General features: G+C 45.9%; 1 protein-coding gene across 1 annotated transcript in view; it reads right to left on the bottom strand.

The window, feature by feature from the left end:
- Positions 1–1,624: 1,624 nt before the first annotated feature.
- LOC310683942 (small serum protein 5-like) overlaps positions 1,625–22,429 on the bottom strand; it is a 95,633-nt gene continuing 74,828 nt past the window's right edge. The window contains exons 3-4 of the mRNA XM_083454431.1: positions 2,541–2,670; positions 1,625–1,795 (exon numbers count right to left, since the gene is read on the bottom strand). Coding sequence (XP_083310557.1) covers positions 1,690–1,795; positions 2,541–2,670 — 236 coding nt within the window. The 3' untranslated portion in view covers positions 1,625–1,689. The remainder of the gene's footprint in view (positions 1,796–2,540; positions 2,671–22,429) is intronic.

Genomic DNA, 22,429 nt, shown 5'->3' with positions numbered 1-22,429 from the left:
AACCTTCCCTTTACTTTGCCACCCATGGAAGGGCTTATGGAAAATGTGGAGGGAAACATTTTATTGTGGGTGGGGGAAGTCTTTTTGAAAAGGAGGGAGCAGACGTGTCAGGGTCTGATTCCCCCCTCCTTCCTTTGTTAGGCAGCTGCTTTGGCCATGGAGGAGTGGGTTCTGTTTTTTGTTTGAAAGTGTGTGTATATGTAGTGCTGGAGGAAGAAGGGCAGAATCCACCCACTTGCTAGTTTTGCATTGCTGCCTGCCAGCCACATGGAGCTGCAGGCAAGGAGCTCCTTTTTTTATTTAAAAAGTGTGTGTTGGGATGCAGAGCAGTGCAGGAATTGCCTGTTCCTTGTGTTGCTCCTTGAGGGACTTTTTGAAAATGCCGGGGTGGGTTGGAGGAAGAAATAGGGAGGTCAACCCATGGCTGCCGAGTTTCTTTTCTTGCCTGCAGACATACGAAGCAGGCAGCTACTTGAGAGGCGCCTCAGTGGAAAATGAGAGAGAGGGGAGGAGATGGCAATGCTTTTTTGTTTCTGCTGCCTGCTGCACAGCAGAGGTTGTTGCAAAGCTGTTGCAGGAAGCCACCTAGTTCAGAGGCATCATCAGCCCCATCCATGATCCACTTTTACCTAATTGTTCCCAAGCCATTGTTGTTGGGGGCAGTGCAGATGCGCTAGTATAATCATTATCAGAAATTAAATCGTCTTGATCTATTCCCTGAATCTTCCAAGTCGCCCCCCCCCCTTGTATGGGGAAGGGGGTTCCCAGTGTGGAGGCATCAGAATTGTTATAAACTTCCCCCAGATAATTCCCAAGTTCCCTTGGGAGGCAGTAAAAAAGTATCATCAAGATCATCATCAGCAGCATTGTCACCATATTTCCCCCCATAGTTCCCAATTTTTTGGGGGGAGGGGAGGACATGTATTTCAGAAGCATAGCACCACCTTTTCCTCCAGCAGGAAGTGTTCCCCAATTGTTTGGCGAGGGGAATCAGAGTGCAAACCCAGAAATATTATTGTTGTCGACTCACCCCCCCCCCCATGTCGACAAAATCATATTTGTTTAAGTGAAGGAAGAGGGCCTCAAAGAACTATAAATCCACACCTGCACTTCCCTGGGAGTTAGCACAACTGAATTCAATGGGACTTACTTCTGAGTAGACGTAACAAGGATGGGAGCCACAGATGACTTTGTGATGGGCCATTTAGTCACTACATCAACTTTGCCTATTATTATTATTATTATTATTATTATTATTATTATTCCCCACCCATCTGGCTGGGTTGCCCAAGCTACTCTGGGCTGCTCCCAACAGACACAAAAACAGAATAAAATGTCAAACATTAATAATAACCATCTGATCCAATACAAAAATGTCACAATAACTTTAAAATAAACAACATATCAAATTAAGCAATATTTAATAATCCATTGCCTGGTGTGCTCTGGTCCAATGGGGTCACGAAGAGACGGACATGACTAAATGACTAAACAACAACAACAATCCATTAGAATCTAAAAAGCTGCTGATAGCTAAGATAGGCATGTCCATCACTATCATTATGATATGTACCAAATTCTGCAAGGAGTGATATCAAGCAAAGACAACAGAAAGACACCGAAATGCACAAATGACTGCTTTATTCAGATTCTCTTTCATGAAAGCAATTTGGGTGGGATTTGTAAAGCTCAGAAACAGGGTTTGGAGGGATCGTCCAGTTTATAGAACTCATATTCACATGTGTTTGGATTTACCACTGCTTTACATCCCTCAACTTCAACAGTACCACCGTACCTAAAAAGAAGAAGAAGAATGTGTAAACTAAGGTTTCTCTGAGCTTATGGAGATCTTGTAGAAGAGTGATCCTTTCTCCTGCTCACTTAGGACATGCCAAGAATGATTGGAACTGCCTGGCAGAAAAGCAGTTTTGCAAGATGTTTGCTCCATCCAGGGAAAACCAAGCCCTTGGAAAACATTTGCCCTGAGGCCAAATTCACCTGGGGAATCCAAGCTGAATGCACAAAGGACATGTCTTGCACAATATGCCATTGCATGTTGCTGTACCATGACCCTGCACACCCCCCCCATATGTTTGCGGTGGTTGAGGGCAGCACCCATGCACAAAAATGGGTGTAGCAAAATGTTGGTGCGAAACCAAGAGGCCAGCCACGAGGGAGACAGAAGGAGACAGGAAGGTGCAGGAAAGAGGAGGGGTCCTCTTCCATTGGGTGCATCGGGGTCCCTCTCCCCAGCACCAACTCCTAGGAGGTCTCTGGATGAGAGGATCTGGGGCTCAGGGAGATCCCAAAGTCCAAGCTTCCATGAAGCGAATGCCTGGTGATCAGATGTTTGGAAAGGCACTCTGGACATGCTCAATTTTATGCAACATATCTTCAGATGTAAAGATTAATTGGGACACCCGTCTTCAGCTAATTCCATCCATGAATGTTTATTGAGCAGAAGGTCTTTCAGAGAGAACGGGGCAAAATAATTTGAAAGAGATTAATAGACCCAGTGCCATTCTGGTTGTTTGGCCTACCTGGAACAACACTCCATTCCACTTTCACTACATGTGCATTCCATGCAATTCGCTGTATTCCACTTAGAGCCAAATGCATGCTTGCTCCCATCATAGGAATCAGTACAGTCAGTGGGCAGCACCGGCTGACCTAGGGAGAGAAATCCTATACATTTAACATCAATGCAATCAGATGTTGCTGCGCAGCACAATGCAAAGACTGCGCAAGAGAAGCACAGTGACTGCAAATTTTCCACTTGTCCAACTCCTGGATGTCTGTCTTGCTTATACTGCGGCCACGCAGTCTCCTGCTTGCATCTGCAGACGGTGGTTCCAAGCTTAAAACAGGGTGGGAGTGAATGGGGTGCCCTGTGGATCTGGCCGTTTCAATTTCTATCAGTTATTATTATTATTACTATTTTTATATAATCCTCAGGGCAGTTCACAACCTAAAAATACAATATAAGAAACACAAAATACATAATAAAAGAAAGAGCTTAAGCAGGGACTCATCAATGAGAAGATGAGACCGGAGCAGCGTTAGGTCATTTTAGACTCTGAGCAGCATCACAACATCCAGAGAAGTGTAGATTTTAAAGGTAGCTGCATTTTGGTCTGTGTTCTGGTTCTGCAAGAGCAGATTTGGTAGGTGTATGCTAAAATATGAATGGGGTGCATTTCCCCATCATATCTAGTCAGGAACACATTTTTCAAACATTAAATAATTATTTGGCCATGAATAGGTTGCTTATCAACATTACGTTGCTGTTTACTTACCATCTTTAATCTCTGCTTTGTGCTCACTGAACTCGCAGAATCCCTGACACAAGGCAAGTGTCAGAGACAAGGCAGTCAGGCTCAAGAGGATTTTCTGCAAAACAGACACACACATACAGAAATCGTTCAACATGGTGCTATCATATATTTATATGTAGAACCTTTCGTTCTGTTTAAAAATGGATTCTATGTGACTAAATTTTAGTCAGAGTAGAGCCACTGAAATTAATGTGCCAAAGTTAGTCTTGTCCATCAACTTCAATGGATCTACTGTGAGTATGATAGGCCTGGAGTCTGAGAAAGCCTCAGCAGCTGAGGTACATAATCCTCATAATTCTGAATTCCTTTGCATATCCCCTCTCCACGCCACAAATCTCCCTTTCCACCATTTAAACATAATCTAGATTAAAGAAAAAGTTGTGTGCCAACCGTCCCCAAAGCATTCCACTTACCATCTTGGTTTTTCAATGAATTGCTGGCAAACTCTTACTGGGAGGTGCAGGAAAGAGCTCTGGTGTCCCTCCTGTGGAGAATCCTATACCCCCTTTTATACAAATGGGAAGGAGGAGGGGCAAAGTGAGAAGGATGGAGGTCCTAAGAGGGAAGGAAATGCTTGCATCAGAAGGAAATATTTGCTTCTGCTGACAAAAATGTTTACAAGAATAGCTGGGAGAGTTCTACGTCTTCTGGAGATATTCATTGATAAGTTCAGACCAGAACCAGAACCCAGAACAGGAAAATCATGTTAAATGTTATTAGACTAGGATAGTGTTGAGTTCTGCAAGAGATATGGCTCTAGATATTTGTCTTTACAGCCTCACTTCAAGAAGGATACTGTCAAAAAAGGCCAGCAAAATGAGCAAGGGGGTGGAGCAACTCCCCCAAGGAAAGATTGCAGCATTTGGGATTTCTTACCCTAGAGAGAAGGCAAGTAAGAGGTGACATGATACAGGCACATGAAATTAGGAGGGGGCTTTCATTCACTACCAGTCACTGCTCTGCCTCTGGAGTCAGTCATCTGCCATAGTTGTGACATTTGCTGTGAGACAAGCTAAAGCCAGTGGACCAGCCCATTTATCTGCAGGAAAAATTCCTCCTTGGCTGTGATAAATATATATAGGTTGTCTTTTCAGATTGCTTTCACAAAATAAAACATGCTTTTTAAATTTATTATGGAGGTCACAAGGATAAAGGACTATAGCAGCTAGGCTAAACATTCTATAAGGTATTGTTTCTTTAGAAATTGTGAGGTTAGGGACTTTTTAGTAAGAAAAACAAGTTGTTGCATGTTTCTGAAGAAACTGAGTATCTTTAGCAACCTTATGGCCAGGGGGTTCTAGCAAGAAAAGAAGATCTTGCCATGCTTCAATCATAAGGCATCTTTAGCAACCTTGCGGTCAGGGGCTTTTTAGCAAGAAGGGAGAGGCACCAACGGCCACGCAGGGAGGGAAACATGGACCCCCAAGACCAGACTATGGCTGCGCTGAGGAAGAAAACGCCACTTCCCTGAAGCCCCAGGGAAGTGAATTCCTCAGCAATATTTTGGGAGATGTATGTGGGCAGCGCTGTGGTGTAAACCAGTGAGCCTTGGGCATGCCGATCGGAAGGTCATTGGTTTGAATCCCCGCGACGGGGTGAGCTCCCGTTGCTCGGTCCCTGCTCCTGCCCACCTTCTGGTGAGAATGGGGGTAGTTTTTTGGTCACAGTGGAATATACCTTATTTTTCGCTCTATACGATGCACCAGACCATAAGACGGACCTAGTTTTTGGAGGAGGAAAACAAGAAAAAAAATATTCTGAATCTCAGAAGCCAGAACAGCAGGAGGTTCCATAAGATGCACACACATTTCCCCTTACTTTTTAGGAGGGAAAAAGTGAGTCTTATAGAGCAAAAAATACGGTACTTGTTTTTATCCATGATTCCCATATGTGAAAGGACAGGGATGTGTGTTGAAAGCTTAAGACAATAAGACGGACCTAGTTTTTGTAGGAGGAAAACAAGAAAAAAAAAATATTCTGAATCTCAGAAGCCAGAGCAGCAAGAGGGATCGCTGCGCAGCGAAAGCAGCGATCCCTCTTGCTGTTCTGGCTTCTGGGATAGCTGTGCAGCCTGCATTCGCTCCATAAGATGCACACACATTTCCTTTTACTTTTTAGGAGGGAAAAAGTGAGTCTTATAGAGCAAAAAATATGGTACCTGTTTTTATCCATGATAATAAATATTCAATAAAAGATAAGAGACACACACAAATAACTGATTTATTTAGATTCCCGTATGTGAAAGGACAGGGATGTGTGTTGAAAGCTTAGAAACATGCCTTGGAGGGGCCTTGGATTTTAACGTTTGCCTGAGGAAAATTTGCTTGGGGAATCTTGGGCTGGGTGTGCACCAGGCCCAGCTGTGTAAAAATGTGTTTCATTCTACACAACATTTCAAACACACACACACTGCACGAAATGTGCTTGGCTGCACATTAGAAGAAACCGGTCTTGATTAGGGATTGGGGGGGGGTACACTTAAGTTCATACTGAAAGCCAAATTTATCAAATTTGCACTTTCCAAAATAATATGAGAACCAAAACAGAGGCATCTCTGGAAATTCAGTAATCCAAATTTTGTGATGCAGTTCACCAACTAACCATTGTTTACCAAAATACATGAAGTGGGTAAAAAGGTGCTTAAAAATGGATATATTAGTGGAAATAGCATATCTGTCGGGAAGCCAATGAAGAACAGTGGTTTGCAGAAGGGCCTAACCGAGAGGCTGCAGAGGGCAGAAGCTGGGAAATATTGGGAGAGGAAGAGCCGAAGCAGCAGCAGCACCAGGGGAGAGACAGCTGACAGACTCCGTGTCCTTGGAAAGGATTCCTGGCCAGCCCCCTTCCGGGGCCAGGTGGGCATCGAGGGGAGCAGAACAGAGAGCGCCGAGGCAGACAGCTCAAATCAGCCAATGCAGGAGTGGCACAGAATAGGGGAGACCTGGAGGGGAGGGGCAATGCCTTTTTTTAGGGAAGACTGCGTTCCTTGGTCACACTTTGTGAATTATTGAATAAATTGCTTGGTCAGAACTTTCATCCTTTCTCTGCCTCTTGGCTGCCACCGTGGGGGGATCTGATCCCCCAAAGCCTGGCACTGCCCGGACCCTACAATCCTCTTCTGAGGCCCTTCTTCATCTGCCTCCTTCCCAAGAGGTCCAGGGGGTGGGAGAGGGAGTTGCCTTTTCCCTTTTCTTTTTCTCCTCCTGTTTTTAGTAGGTATTTTGTGTTTTTACTTTGTGTTTTTATGCTGTCAACCGCCCTGAGATCTTTGGGTGGAGGGCAGTATACAAATATAATAAAAATAAATTTTAAAAGGTGAGTCTCTAACCCTCCTAGGAAGAAAGTTATGAAGCACAATGTGCATGTTCTAAGAAACATCTGTCAAATGAGCCGGCCTGGCCACTCCTGTCTGTCAAGGGTTTCAGCCAAGTCAGAATGGTGATTGGTAAGTGACTTGTATCGGATCCAATACAAAAAAAAAGTCACAATAACTTTAAAATAAACAACTTATTTCAAATTAAGCAATATTTAATAACCCATTAGTATCTAAATAGCTGCTGATAGCTGAGATAGGCATGCCTATCATTTTCATTATGATATGTACCAAATTTTGCAAGGAGTGATATCAAGCAAAGACAACAGATAGACACCGAAATGCATAAATGACTGATTTATTCAGATTCTCTTACATGAAAGGAATTTGTAAAGCTCAGGAACAGGGTTTGGAGGGATCATCCAGTTTATAGAACTCATATTTACATGTGTTTGGATTTACCACTGCTTTACATCCCGGAACATCAACAGTACCACCGTACCTAAAAAGAAGAAGAAGAAGAATGTGTAAACTAAGGTTTCCCTGAGCTTATGGAGATCTTGTAGAGGAGTGCCAAGAACATGGACATGCCAAGAATGATTGGAACTGCCTGGCAGAAGAGCAGTTTTGCAAGATGTTTGCTCCATCCAGGGAAAACCAAGCCCTTGGAAAACATTTGCCCTGAGGCCAATTTCTCCTGGGGAATCCAAGCTGAATGCACAAAGGACATGTCTTGCACAATATGCCATTGCATGTTGCTGTACCATGACCCTCCACCCCCCAATATGTTTGCAGTGGTTGAGGGCAGCACCCATGCACAAAAAAGGGTGAAGCAAAATGTTGGTGTGAAACCAAGAGGCCAGCCAGGAGGGAGACAGAAGGAGACAGGAAGGTGCAGGAAAGAGGAGGGGTCCTCTTCCACTGGGCGCATCGGGGTCCCTCTCCCCAGCACCAACTCCTAGGTGGTCTCCGGATGAGAGGATCTGGGACTCAGGGAGATCCCAAAGTCCAAGCTTCCACACAGCGAATGCCTGGTCATCGGATGATTGGAAAGGCACTCTGGACATGCTCAGTGCTTGTTCTAGATCAAATTTCATGACTCTGCTTTCTATAAAGTCTATAAATATCTGAATTAATTCACTGTTTGGTTCAAGGAAATGTAGGCAACAATTTTATGCAACCTATCTTCAAATGTATAGATTAATTGGGACACCCGTCTTCAGCTAATTCCGTCCATGAATGTTTATTGAGCAGAAGGTCTTTCAGAGAGAACGGGGAAAAATAATTTGAAAGAGATTAATAGACCCAGTGCCATTCTGGTTGTTTGGCCTACCTGGAGCAGCATCCCATTCCCCTTTCACTACATGTGCATTCCATGCACTGCGCTGTATTCCACTTAGAGCCAAATGGATGCTTGCTCCCATCATTGAGATCGGTACACTCAGTGGGCATCACCGGCTTACCTAGACAGAGAAATTTAACATTAGCCCCAAACAGCTCATGCAGTAAGAAGCTGCTGCTCAGCACAATGCAGAGACTGTGCAAGAGAAGCACAGTGACTTATACTGCGGCCATGCAGTCTGCTGCTTGCGTCTGCAGACGGTGGTTCCAAGTTTAAAACAGGGTGGGAGTGAATGGGGTGCCCTGTGGATGGGGAATCTGGCCATTTCAATTTCTATCACTTATTATTATTACTATTTATATATCATCCTCAGACCAGTTCACAACCTAAAAATACAATATAAGAAACACAAAATACATAATGAAAGTAAGAGCTTAAGCAGGGACTCATCAATGAAAAGATGAGACTGGAGCAGCATTAGGTCATTTTAGACTCCGAGCAGCATCACAACATCTGGAGAAGTGTAGATTTTGAAGGTAGCTGCATTTTGGTCTGTGTTCTGGTTCTGCAAGAGCAGATTTGGTAGGTGTATGCTAAAAATGAATGGGGTGCATTTCCCCTTCATATCTAGTCAGGAACACATTTTTCAAGCATTAAATAATTATTTCGCCATGAATAGATTACATATCAGCATTACGTTGCTGTTCACTTACCATCTTTAATCTCTGCTTTGTGCTCGCTGAATGTGCAGAATCCCTGACAAAAGGCAAGTGTCAGAGACAAGGCAGTCAGGCTCAAGAGGATTTTCTGCAAAACAGACACACACATACACAAATCGTTCAACATAATGCTATCATATATTTATATGTAGAACCTCTCGTTCTGTTAAAAAATGGATTATATGTGACTAAATTTTAGTCAGAGCAGACCCACTGAAATTAATGTGCCTGAGTTAGTCTTGTCCATCAATTTCAATGGATCTACTCTGGGTATGATTCGCACTGGATTCAACCCTAGGCCTTTGTAAAAATCCCTCTATATTAAGTTTCTACACTTGAGTAGCTGAGCTGGGTCATTTTATACTTAAGAGGGATTTTTAAGAGGGACGGTTCCAGAATTACAAAAGAAATCCCGGCTTTGGATTTGATCACCAAATGTGAGCTCTAAAGCTTTTTCAGCCGTGGGTCAGCCCACCGTCCCTCAGAGCATGTGGTGGGCTGGACTATATTTTGGGGGAAATATGAACGAATTCCTATGCCCCTCAAATAACCCAGAGATGCATTTTAAATAAAAGGACACATTCTACTCATGTAAAAACTGGACTGTACGCGGGCCGGATTGAGAAGGCGATTGGGCTGCATCCTGCCCCTGGGCCTTAGGTTGCCTACCCCTGCTGCAAAGCACAGACTGTGCCTGGAAAGAGCAGAGGAAACGTAAGGGTGGATAAGCCTTCAGATCAGCCTGGAGTCTGAGAAAGCCTCAGCAAGTGAGGTACTTAATCCTCATAATTCTGAATGCCTTGCACACCCCCTCTCAACACACAAGTCTCCCTTTCCACCATTTAAACCTAATCTAGATTAAAGAAAAAGTTGTGTGCCAAAGGATTCCACTTACCATCTTGGTTTTTCAATGAGTTGCTGGCAAACTCTTACTGGGGGGGGGGGGTGCAGGAAAGAGCTCTGGTGTCCCTCCTGTAAGTCTGTAGAGAATCCCATACCCCCTTTTCTAGAAATGGGAAGGAGGAGGGGCTAAATGAGAGGGATGGAGGTCCTAACTGGCCGAAGAAAATATTTGCTTCTGCTGACATAAATGTTTCCAATAACAGCTTGGAGAGGAGATATTCATTGATAAGTGCAGTTCAGAACCAGAACCGGGAACAAGAAAATCAGGTTAAACGTTATTAGACCAGGATAGTGTTGAGTTCTGCAAGAGATATGGCTCTAGATATTTGTCTCCAGGGCCTCACCTCAAGAAGGATACTGTCAAAAAAGGCCAGCAAACTGGCCAAGAAAATGCTTACCAGGAAGAAAAGATTGCAAGCAAAATGAACAAGGGGGTGGAGCAACTCCCCCAAGGAAAGATTGCAGCATTTGGGATTTCTTACCCTAGAGAAAAGGCAAGGAAGAGGTGACATGATGCAGGCACATGAAATTAGGAGAGGGCTTTCATCCACTACCAGTCACTGTTCTGCCTCTGCGGTCTGTCATCTGCCAAAGTTGTGACATTTGCTCTGAGACAAGCAAAAGCCCATTTATCTGCAGGAGAAATTCCTCCCCGGCTGAGAGAAATATATATAGGTTGTCTTTTCAGATTGCTTTCGCAAAATAAAACATGCTTTTTAAAATTAATTATGAAGGTCACAAGGCTAAAGGACTATAGCAGCTAGGGCATAGGTTGCTATTGCTATTTCAAAATAGCTATGGCTAAACATTCTTTAGGGTGTTGTTTCTTTAGAAATTGTGAGGTTAGGGACTTTTTAGTAAGAAAAACATGTTGCATGTTTCTGAAGAAACTGAGTATCTTTAGCAACCTTATGGCCAGGGGGTTCTAGCAAGAAAAGAAGATCTTGCCATGCTTCAATCATAAGGCATCTTTAGCAACCTTGCGGTCAGGGGCTTTTTAGCAAGAAGGGAGAGGCACCAAGGGCCACGCAGGGAGGGAAACATGGACCCCCCAGGACCAGACTACGGCTGCGCCGAGGCAGAAAATGCCACTTCCCTGAAGCCCCAGGGAAGTGAATTCCTCAGCAATATTTTGGGAGATGTACGTGGGTAGCGCTGTGGTGTAAACCAGTGAGCCTTGGGCTTAGAATCATAGAATCATAGAGTTGGAAGAGACCACAAGGGCCATCGAGTCCAACCCCCCGCCAAGCAGGAAACACCATCAGACCACTCCTGACATATGGTTGTCAAGCCTCTGCTTGACATCCAAAGAAGGAGACTCCACCACACTCCTTGGCAGCAAATTCCACTGTCGAACAGCTCTTACTGTCAGGAAGTTCTTCCTAATGTTTAGGTGGAATCTTCTTTCTTGTAGTTTGGATCCATTGCTCCATGTCCGCTTCTCTGGAGCAGCAGAAAACAACCTTTCTCCCTCCTATTTGTGACATCCTTTTATAAATTTGAACATGGCTATCATATCACCCCTTAACCTCCTCTTCTCCAGGCTAAACATGCCCAGCTCCCTTAGCCGTTCCTCATAAGGCATCGTTTCCAGCCTTTTGACCATTTTGGTTGCCCTCCTCTGGACACGTTCCAGTTTGTCAGTGTCCTTCTTGAACTGTGGTGCCCAGAACTGGACACAGTACTCCAGGTGAGGTCTGACCAGAGCAGAATACAGTGGCACTATTACTTCCCTTGATCTAGATGCTATACTCCTATTGATGCAGCCCAGAATTGCATTGGCTTTTTTAGCTGCCGCGTCACACTGTTGGCTCATGTCAAGTTTGTGGTCAACCAAGACTCCTAGATCCTTTTCACATGTACTGCTCTCAAGCCAGTTGTCACCCATCTTGTATTTGTGCCTCTCATTTTTTTTGCCCAAGTGCAATACTTTACATTTCTCCCTGTTAAAATGCATCTTGTTTGTTTTGGCCCAGTTCTCTAATCTGTCAAGGTCGTTTTGAAGTGTGATCCTGTCCTCTGGGGTGTTAGCCACCCCTCCCAGTTTGGTGTCATCTGCAAATTTGATCAGGATGCCCTTGAGTCCATCATCCAAGTCGTTGATAAAGATGTTGAATAAGACCGGGCCCAAGACAGAACCCTGTGGCACCCCACTAGTCACTCTTCTCCAGGATGAAGAGGAACCATTGATGAGCACCCTTTGGGTTCGGTCAGTCAGCCAGTTACAAATCCACTGAGTGGTAGCATAGTCAAGACCTCATTTTACCAGCTTCTTTACAAGAATATCATGGGGCACCTTGTCAAATGCCTTGCTGAAATCAAGGTAGGCTACATCCACTGCGTTCCCTTCATCTACCAGACTTGTAATTCTGTCAAAAAACGAGATCAGGTTAGTCTGACATGACTTATTTTTCAGAAATCCATGCTGACTATTGGTGATCACAGCATTCCTTTCTAGGTGCTCACAGACTGTTTGCTTAATGATCTGCTCCAGAATCTTCCCTGGTATTGATGTCAGACTGACTGGGCGATAATTATTTGGGTCCTCTCTTTTCCCCTTTTTGAAAATAGGGACAACATCTGCCCTCCTCCAGTCTGCCGGGACTTCGTCTGTTCTCCAGGAATTCTCAAAGATGATTGCCAGTGGTTCTGAGATCACATCTGCCAGTTCTTTTAATACTCTTGGATGCAGTTCATCTGGCCCTGGAGACTTGAATACATCTAAACTAGCCAAGTATTCTTGTACTATCTCTTTAGTTATTCTGGACTGTGTTTCCTCTGCTGAATCATTTGCTCCAAATTCTTCAGGTCGGGCATTGTTTTCCTTATCGGAGTAGACTGAGGCAAAGAAGGCATTGAGGAGTTCAGCCCTTTCTGGGTCCCCTGTTTGCATTTCACCATCTTCTCCTCTGAGTGACCCCACTGTTTCTTTGTTCTTCCTTTTGCTACGGACATACCCATAAAAGCCATTTTTGTTGCTTTTAAGCTCTCTAGCAAGCCTGAGTTCATTCTGTGCGTTAGCTTTTCTGACTTTGTGTCTACATGTGCTGGCTATTTGTTTGAATTCCTCTTTGGTGGTTTCCCCCCTTTTCCAATGAGGTCTCTGTTATTCTTCTCTCACTTAATTTTGACCCAAATGCTCTCACTTTGGCTTTGAGGTTCTAAATCTTGGATCTCTTCACAGGTATACACATCCCTGACATATAACGCCACTCCTCCTCCTTTCTTGTCTGGTCTGTTTCTCTGAAATAGATTGTATCCCTCCATTATTACATTCCAATCGTGGGACTTATCCCACCAGGTTTCAGTGATGCCTATTATGTCATATTTAGTTTGCTGTACCAAGAGCTCAAGCTCATCTTGTTTATTTCCCATGCTTTGCGCATTAGTGTACAGACATTGAAGTCCATTATTCATTCCTCCGTGTCTCTTATTTAAGGATTTTTTCCTCCCACCACTAGGTCTGCGTGCTGTTTGCTCCCGTTGGTCTATGACATTTGGATGATCATCTTCATCAATTGATAGACTCCTACCTTCAGGAGCACTGTCTCCCTCCCCCACATTAGTCAGTTTAAAGCCCTCCTGATGAGGTTTCTGAGATTTTTGGCAAAAACATTCCTCCCAATCGTTGTGAGGTGCAGCCCATCGCTTGCCAGAAGTCCATCTTCAAGAAACTGCAGTCCGTGATCTAAGAATCCAAACCGTTCCTGTTTACACCATTTGCGAAGCCAGCTGTTCACTTCCACTATTTCCCCCTCTCTCCCTGGGCCACGTCGTTCAATTGGGAGGACAGATGAGATGACAATTTGTGCATTTAATTGCTTCAATTTCCTGCCCAGAGCCTTGTAGTCTCTTTTGATCTTCTGGAGGCTATTGCTTGCAGTGTCATTGGTTCCCACATGAACCAAGAGGAAGGGGTATTTGTCAGTGGGTTTTATGATTCCTTGCAGTCATTCAGTTACATCTTGGATCTTAGCCCCGGGGAGACAGCACACCTCCCGAGACATCTTGTCAGGCCCACAGATCACTGCTTCTGTTCCCCTCAGTAGGGAATCCTCTATCTTAGGTTTGGTCGGGGTTCTTCCGTGAGCTGTCCGTTCCAAGGTCGCCTGCACATTCCCTGAGGACTGACTTTGCTGCTCGTCTTCATATACCTGATCGACTGTAATGAGGAAGAGATCCTCAAATGGAGTCTGTTCTTCGTCTTCCATGCTAGGGGAGAGGACTTCAAAGCGATTGTGTATTTCTAAACAATCAGAGCGAACCCTGGGCCTCCTACTTCTTTGAGTCACGTTTCTCCATATATCTGGCACCTGTGTTGGTGAACTAGCCTCCTTCTCAGGGATGTCCCCTGTCTCCTCCTTGGTGGAGATGGTGTTCTCTGTTGCTTCCAAGAAGAGCTCCAGCTCTCTAATTCTTTGGAGCGTAGCTACACGTTCCCCCAGTTGCTGGACTTTGTCTTCTAAGAGGGCAATCAACATACAATTGTTGCAGGTAAAGCTGCCTGCAACCTTTGGCAAGATGGCAAACATTTCGCAGGAACCGCAGGCGACTGCAGCTGTTCCCTCACCTTCCATCTTGAGAACGTGTCGTTGGGGGTGGCTACAGTGCTCCTCCATCTTAAAAAGCATGAAGACAGAACAAATACCCCCCCAAAAAAACCTAGGTCTCCCCCAACAAATGCTTGAGACTAGCTCTCCTAAATCTAAAAGATGGATCAAACTGGCGCGCGCCGCTGCCCTGCAAGCTCTGATAAGCTCCTCCCACAGCTAATCACCTGACTCAACAGAAACCCTGCCCCCTCTGACCTTTGCACAGGGAGAGCAGCTAATCAGCCACAAAGAAACACACACACAAGAAAACCCTTTTGCTCCTCCTTCAGCTGCTGCCCTGCCGGCTTGCCGATCAAAAGGTCAGTGGTTCGAATTCCCGTGACGGGGTGAGCTCCCATTGCTCAGTCCCTGCTCCTGCCCACCTAGCAGTTCGAAAGCATGTCAATGTGCAAGTAGATAAATAGGTATCGCTCCAGCGGGAAGGTAAACGGTGTTTCCATGCGCTGCTCTGGTTTTGCCAGAAGTGGCTTTGTCATGCTGGCCACATGACCCGGAAAAACTGTTTGTGTACAAACGTCTGCTCCCTCGGCCAGCAAAGTCAGAGATGTTCGATACTGGACTTAACTGTCAGGGGTCCTTTACCTTTTGACAAGTAGTGTCAATTCCTCTTAGCGAGCTACACTTCCAGAGTAGTTTAACCATCAATCTCCCTTCCCAGGCAAGTCTGGAGAGGGGACTAGGGCACCCTCAGCACCCTTCACATCCTTCCCAAGATGATTTGGGGGACACCATGACTGGAAAAGTGACCTCCGAGTGCTTTCAATGGATGCTGCTCATGTGGCCTTAATCTCAGCCGACCCAAGTGACTTGTGGGCCTCAGGTGCCTTGCCTGCATTTTCTTGGGAGAATGGGGGTAGTTTTTGGGTCAGAGTGGAGTATACCGTATTTTTCGCTCTATACGACGCACCAGACCATAAGACGGACATAGTTTTTGGAGGAGGAAAACAAGGGGGGAAAAAATATTCTGAATCTCAGAAGCCAGAACAGCAGGAGGTTCCATAAGATGCACACACATTTCCCCTTACTTTTTAGGAGGGAAAAAGTGAGTCTTATAGAGCAAAAAATACGGTACTTGTTTTTATCCATGATATAAATATTTAGTAAAAGATAAGAGACACACACAAATAACGGATTTATTTAGATTCCCATATGTGAAAGGACAGGGATGTGTGTTAAAAGCTTAGAAACATGCCTTGGAGGGGCCTTGGATTTTAATGTACTTATATTCCCATGTTTTCAAATTTTCAAATTTTGTGATGCAGTTCACCAACTAACCATTGTTTACCAAAGTACATGAAGTGGGTAAAAATGTGCTTAAAAATGAATATATTAGTGGAAATAGCATATACAAATGCCTTATAATAGGGAAATGTAGCCCTATGTTTCTGTCCAAGACGGAGTGATTGGAACTGGGGCGCAGTATGCTTTTGTTTGTTTGTAAGGAAGCATTTGGGATGCAGATGGTGCTGTGGTCTAAACCATTGAGCCTCTTAGGAGGTCAGCAGTTCGAATCCCCGCGACGGGGTGAGCTCCCGTTGCTTGGTCCAAGCTCCTGCCAACCTAGCAGTTAGAAAGCACATCAAACTGCAAGTAGATAAATAGGTACCGGTCTGGTGGGAAGGTAAACTGCATTTCCGTGTGCTGCTTTGGTTCGCCAGAAGCGGCTTAGTCATGCTGGCCACATGACCCGGAAAAACTGTCTGCGGACAAACGCTGGCTCCCTCGGCCTATAGAGTGAGATCAGCGCACAACCCCAGAGTCATCTGCGACTGGACTTAACTGTCAGGGGTCCTTTACCTTTTACCTTTTTAAAGGAAGCATTTGGATCAATACACAGAACATCATCAGAGCTATACACACATTCTTAATGAGGACAGCCATTGCCATCTCCCTATGGAGGCTATGACTCTCCTTCCAGGCAGAGAGACAAAACGCTCTAGTGATACTTTTAGAGAGATGAATAAATACAAGACTGTTTGGAGGCTTTTGCCTACCTGGGACAGCACTGCATCCCATGACTACTGCATTTGCAACTCATGCATTTAGCTGTGTTCCATGAGGAGCCATGTGGCTGCATGCTCTGCTCATATCTATTGGGGCATAGAGTTCACCTACGGAGAGAAATTCAATCCATTTGCGTGGACAGGCGGAGTCCCCCCAACCCTAGGTGCCCCCCAAGCGGAATAAGGACTCAAGACAACGTGCTATGGGATTAAAATTGGCCAGAACTTTATTAAGTTTCAGGCATAGGAAGACCTTGGCTCAGGCACTGGGCACTTATCCTTCCCAGTCCCCAGCTGGGGAGCTGGGAGACATCAGGGTTATCCAGAATGTGTGGGGATTGGGCTGGCTCTGGAGAACATATGTTCCCGCCCCCTGTTTTGCCGCTCAGCGTATGGCCAGTGCCTCCCCTCAAGACCCCTTTAACGGGGAACCCTGGGATCACCGCTGCAAGGGGGACATGGGTCACTGCTTCACACACACACACCCCATTTAGGAAGAAAGACTAAAGGATTCTGCCCAACACCTGAAACCACCATGGTTTTGATGTTTTGCTATGGGAAAGGCAAAACCTGCCAATGCAGGAAAATTCCTTTTCGGCCCTTCAACAGTGACCATGACATAGCAGCACTCGCGTACCTGTGAAGAAGAGGTTAACCTGCAAAAGAAGGCTTAACTAAGGGAGGGCAAGGTGGGAAAAGCTCTGGAGCCAACTGGCACTTCGCAGGTAAGATTCACCTTCTGTTGTGTGGGCAGGGTGGTCCCTCCCCTTACCTGGCCGATCCCCTGGCAATGCCTCCCCAGGCGGGATTGGGTGATTGGCTGAGGTAGGTGGAGACCTCCAGGTATCCAGCCTGGGGAGGGTGAAGCCAGCCTGTACTACCGGAAGCCGCATTGGGATCGGGGGGGGGGGGGGGCTGCATGTGACCACACAAAAGGCGCCCCCCCATTTGATGTGGGGAGCGGTCATTATTCCACAGTTTAGGGCCCAAACCTGCAAAGTGTCAGTGAAAACCTGCTCATGAAGCCAGAAGTCAATCTGGGGGAAAGTGCCCCCCCCCCCCCGAGTGGGAGAGGCAGTTGCTTTCAGGACCAGTTACACACACACGCACGCACACACACACACACACACACACACACACCACACACATGGTTAAAGAGTGGGTAACATTAAGGAATACCAGGTTACTGGATTTGGAAGGATTTGACAGAAGATAAGGGTGGCATTCATATTTGTGGTTTGACAAAGTCAAAGTGCTTAAAGATGATGTTCTTAACCATTATATAAGGAGGAATCTGCTGGAGATGTAGAAGAGAAATAAAAAGCTTCTGGAACACAACCCCCCGCCATGACAATCACCAACAGAGGGCTGTGTGCATAAAGAAATAAACATGCAACCTAAATGGGTTCTATACAGAGATCTATTCAGCTTTCATGAAAATGCATGTAAGCTTAAAAAGTTCAACAAAATATGAAACTTAGTGAGCAACTAAGATGTTTCTAGCTCAGATGTATAATAATGTATCAAACAAGTGTTGCAAATGCAAGAACTGTGAGGGGGCATTTTATCACATGCAGTGGATCTGCAGGAAGACCAAGGCCTTTTGGGACATGATACATAAGGGGAGGGGGGGAGGAATGAACTGACCTTTCCCAAGAGGCCAGAATTCTTCCTGCTGGGGATGTTAGAAAGCAAAATTGCAAAGAAAGCCTCAGCTGTATTTATTTATGTATGGAACTACAGGGCAAGGATTCTCAAATCATTCTTCCCAATCTGCATTGGTTCTCGCAGTGATGTAGGATTCTGGAAGCTCAGGGTTCAAAATCACACGGGGACAGCCCCACATAAGGAGAAAAGGCTCCCCATTGGAAAGGAGCCCAGCCCCAAGGCATGGAGAGCAATGGGGCCAGTTATAGGGGTTGCATTTGTAGGACCAGGGACAGCTAGACTGTCTCTACTGCTATGGGCATAGCCGGGGGGGGGGGTGCTGGGGGAGCAGCTGCTCTCCAAACTTAATTAACCAATTGCATCACAGATAACTCAGTTCTGCCCCCCCCCCAACAAAAAACCTGCCCTTTAATATAAATCCTGGCTAGGCCCCTGTCCACTGCACCCTTGTATGGTGGGAATTGTGGAGGGATGGACATTGGCCCAAGTAGGGCCTGAAGAAAAAGGCAAGCTGGTCTTAAGCCAGGAATGGGAAGATCTGTGAGTTACAGTTCCCTCCTTCTTCAACTCTCAGCTTTCCACATTCCCACATCAGTAGTTTGGTGTGAATTTCTCCTACACACACATACACATCTTTGTATTGGGGTGTCCCCTAATATAGATTTTCCCTAAGACAATGCATGAATATGCTGCCTTCTCTTTCTCTCTCTCATCTTGGCAGGGGGTTGGACTCGATGGCCCTTGTGGTCTCTTCCAACTCTATGATTCTATGATTCTATGATCTCCCTTTCACACACACATACAGTGTGTCTTGACAATGAGCAAATGGGCAGAAACAAACATAAACAGATAGACCATGTGTCAATATTGGAAGCACTTTGTCTTCACAATTCTGAATGCCTTTTTAGCTCCTCTCACCTGAAACAAGTCTACCTTACGTAGGAGTGGCAGAAAAATGTGTTTCAATTTGCATTTACAGGCAAACCTACCCAGTTCACACTTTATGAAACAATACACAAACCAAGAGGTAGCCAATGGCTGAAATCTGCACTTCTACAAATTTTGCTCCAAGTAGCTTGTACAAAACTGTCTATACTCAGGTAACTCATACTGGTTTGGGGGGACTTCAAAGTCCATGCTGATGCCACCCCCTCCTTACGGGCTCTGGACCTGGTGTCTTCCATGGCGACATTAGGTCTCTCCCAGTTTGTTTTGGGTCCCACACATCAAGCAGACCACACGCTGGAACTGATCTTTGGCACAGGCATAGATGTGATCATGTCCCCTCCTGTGGAAATGCCATGGTCTGATCACTACACTCTGAAAGCCAAGATTGACTTCCTGCCCCCATCCCGCTTGGGTGGCAAGTCTATTTGGGCTCACCCGCGAAAGCTGATGGATCCTGATGGATTTCATCAGGCCTTGCAGGATCCTGCTCCCCCTGGCGGCTCACTAAATAAGCTTGTCGAGAACTGGAATAACCGGCTCCTGGCAGCCATCGATGAGATCGCACCTAAGCGCCCTCTGCGACCCTGCCAAAACCAGGGCCCCAGGTTTACCGAGGAGCTTTGGAAAATGAAGCGGGACCTCAGACGGCTAGAGCGAGTATGGCGCTGTGCTCGCAACGGAGCCTCAAGAACATCTTATAGGACGCCTTTGAATGCCTATGAGATGGCAGTGAAAGCTGCAAAGAAGTTTTACTTCTCAGCTTCCATTGCATCCACTAGCTCTCACCCGGCACAACGTTTCAGAATAATTAGGTCTTTAACGTCCCCAGAGGGACAGCCAAATTTAAATATAAATTTGACCCATAGCTGTGAGGCATTTGCAAGCTTTTTTGCGGAGAAAGTCCTGCTGCTCCGCCGTGACCTCCCTGCCAATTTTGATACAGTAACAGAACTGGAGGCCCCTCGACTGTCCTCGGGTCCAGTATTGGACTATTTCAACCAGATATTCCCTGCCAATGTGGACAGATTCCTCCGAGCTGGAAGGCCCACCACTTGCCTCCTTGACCCGTGCCCGTCTTGGCTGATTAGAGCGTGCCCAGACGAGGCGCGGGTCTCCCTGGGTGAGATCATCAACTTGTCCCTTGGCACGGGGACTTTCCCAGGGGAGCAGTGGTGTGTCCGGTCTTAAAGGAAACATCGTTAGATCCTTTAGATCTACCCACTTACCGTCCAATTTCGAATTTTTCGTACCTGGATAAGGTAATTGAGAGAGTGGTTGCTGAACAGCTTGGCAGGTTTTTGGATGAAACATCAGCTCTGGATCCATTCCAGTCTGGCTTTCCCCCTGGTTACGAGACCGAGGCGGCTTTGGTCGCCCTAACAGATGATCTCCATAGCTGGACCGAGGCAGGTCAGGACTGCTGATTCTTTTAGACTTGTCAGCAGTCTTCGACATGGTTGATCACAATCTTTTGGACCACTGCCTTGCCGACATGGGGATTCAGGGCACAGTCTGACAATGGCTGCACTCCTTTATCTCAGGTCAGGGACAAAGGGTGGCGCTAGGGAAGGAGTTGTTGCCGTGGCACTCCTTGGTGTGTGGAGTCCCGTGGGGCGCAATCCTTTCCCCCATGCTTTTCAATATCTTTATGCGCCCCCTTGCCCAGATTGTCTGGAGTTTTGGGCTGCGTTGTCATCAATATGCTGATGACACCCAGCTTTATCTGTTGATGGACGGCCGCCCTGACTTGGCTCCGGACACAATGATCAGATGCTTGGAAGCTGTGGCTGGATGGCTGCGTGGGACCTGGTTAAAGTTAAACCCCTTGAAGACAGAGGTTAAACCCCTAAAAGACAAAGTCCAGCAACTGGAGGAACGTGTAGCTACGCTCCAAAGAATTAGAGAGCTGGAGCTCTTCTTGGAAGCCGCAGAGCACACCGTCTCCACCAAGGAGGAGACAGGGGACTCCCCTGGGAAAGAGGCTAGTTCACCAATACAGGAGCCAGATATGTGGAGAAACGTGACTCAAAGAAGTAGGAGGCCCAGGGTTCGCTCTGATTGTTTAGAAATACACAATCGCTTTGAGGTCCTCTCCCCTAGCATGGAAGGCGAAGAGCAGATTCCATTTGAGGATCTCTCCCTCATAACAGTCGATCAGGTATATGAAGACGAGCAGCAAAGTCAGAACTCAGGGAATGTGCAGGTGACCTTGGAACGGACAGCTCACGGAAGAACCCCGACCAAACCTAAGAGGAGGCGTGTAGTGGTGATAGGGGATTCCCTACTGAGGGGAAGAGAAGCAGTGATCTGTGGGCCTGACAAGATGTCTCGGGAAGTGTGCTGTCACTCCGGGGCTAAGATCCAAGATGTAACTGAACGATTGCAAGGAATCATAAAACCAACTGACAAATACCCCTTCCTCTTGGTTCATGTGGGAACCAATGACACTGCAAGCAATAGCCTCCAGAAGATCAAAAGAGACTACGAGGCTCTGGGCAGGAAATTGAAGCAATTAAATGCACAAATTGTCATCTCATCTGTCCTCCCAGTTGAACGACGTGGCCCAGGGAGAGAGGGGGAAATAGTGGAAGTGAACAGCTGGCTTCGCAAATGGTATAAACAGGAACGGTTTGGATTCTTAGATCACGGACTGCAGTTTCTTGAAGATGGACTTCTGGCAAGCGATGGGCTGCACCTCACAACGGTTGGGAGGAATGTTTTTGCCAAAAATCTCAGAAACCTCATCAGGAGGGCTTTAAACTGACTAATGTGGGGGAGGGAGACAGTGCTCCTGAAGGTAGGAGTCTATCAATTGATGAAGATGATCATCCAAATGTCATAGACCAAAGGGAGCAAACAGCACGCAGACCTAGTGGTGGGAGGAAAAAATCCTTAAATAAGAGACACGGGGGAACGATTAATGGACTTCAATGTCTGTACACTAATGCACAAAGCATGGGAAATAAACAAGATGAGCTTGAGCTCTTGGTACAGCAAACTATATATGACATAATAGGCATCACTGAAACCTGGTGGGATAAGTCCCACGATTGGAATGTAATAATGGAGGGATACAATCTATTTCAGAGAAACAGACCAGACAGGAAAGGAGGAGGAGTGGCATTATATGTCAGGGATGTGTATACCTGTGAAGAGATCCAAGATTTAGAACCTCAAAGCCAAAGTGAGAGCATTTGGGTCAAAATTAAGGGAGAGAAGAATAACAGTGACCTCATTGTGGGAGTTTACTATAGATCCCCAAGCCAAACGGAGGACATAGATGATGCCTTCCTGGAACAGATGGCCAAGCATGCAAAAGGAAGGGAGATAGTAGTAATGGGGGACTTCAATTACCCGGATATTTGTTGGATGTCAAACTCAGCCAAGAGCATAAGGTCAAACAGATTCCTCACTGGCCTTGCAGACAACTTCATTGTCCAGAAAGTGGGAGAAGCAACAAGAGGAACAGCCATTTTAGATCTGGTCCTAACCAATGTCGATGACCTGGTTAGTGGGGTAGAAGTGGAAGGATCATTAGGCGCGAGTGATCATGCTCTTCTGAAGTTTACTATACAGCGGAAAGGA

This window comes from Podarcis tiliguerta (genome assembly GCF_965153285.1).
Source record: "Podarcis tiliguerta genome assembly, chromosome: 8".
In the NCBI taxonomy this organism is placed as follows: Eukaryota; Metazoa; Chordata; class Lepidosauria; order Squamata; family Lacertidae; genus Podarcis; species Podarcis tiliguerta.
Note: the sequence above shows the minus strand (reverse complement) of the source record. Positions and strands in the feature narration are given on the sequence as shown.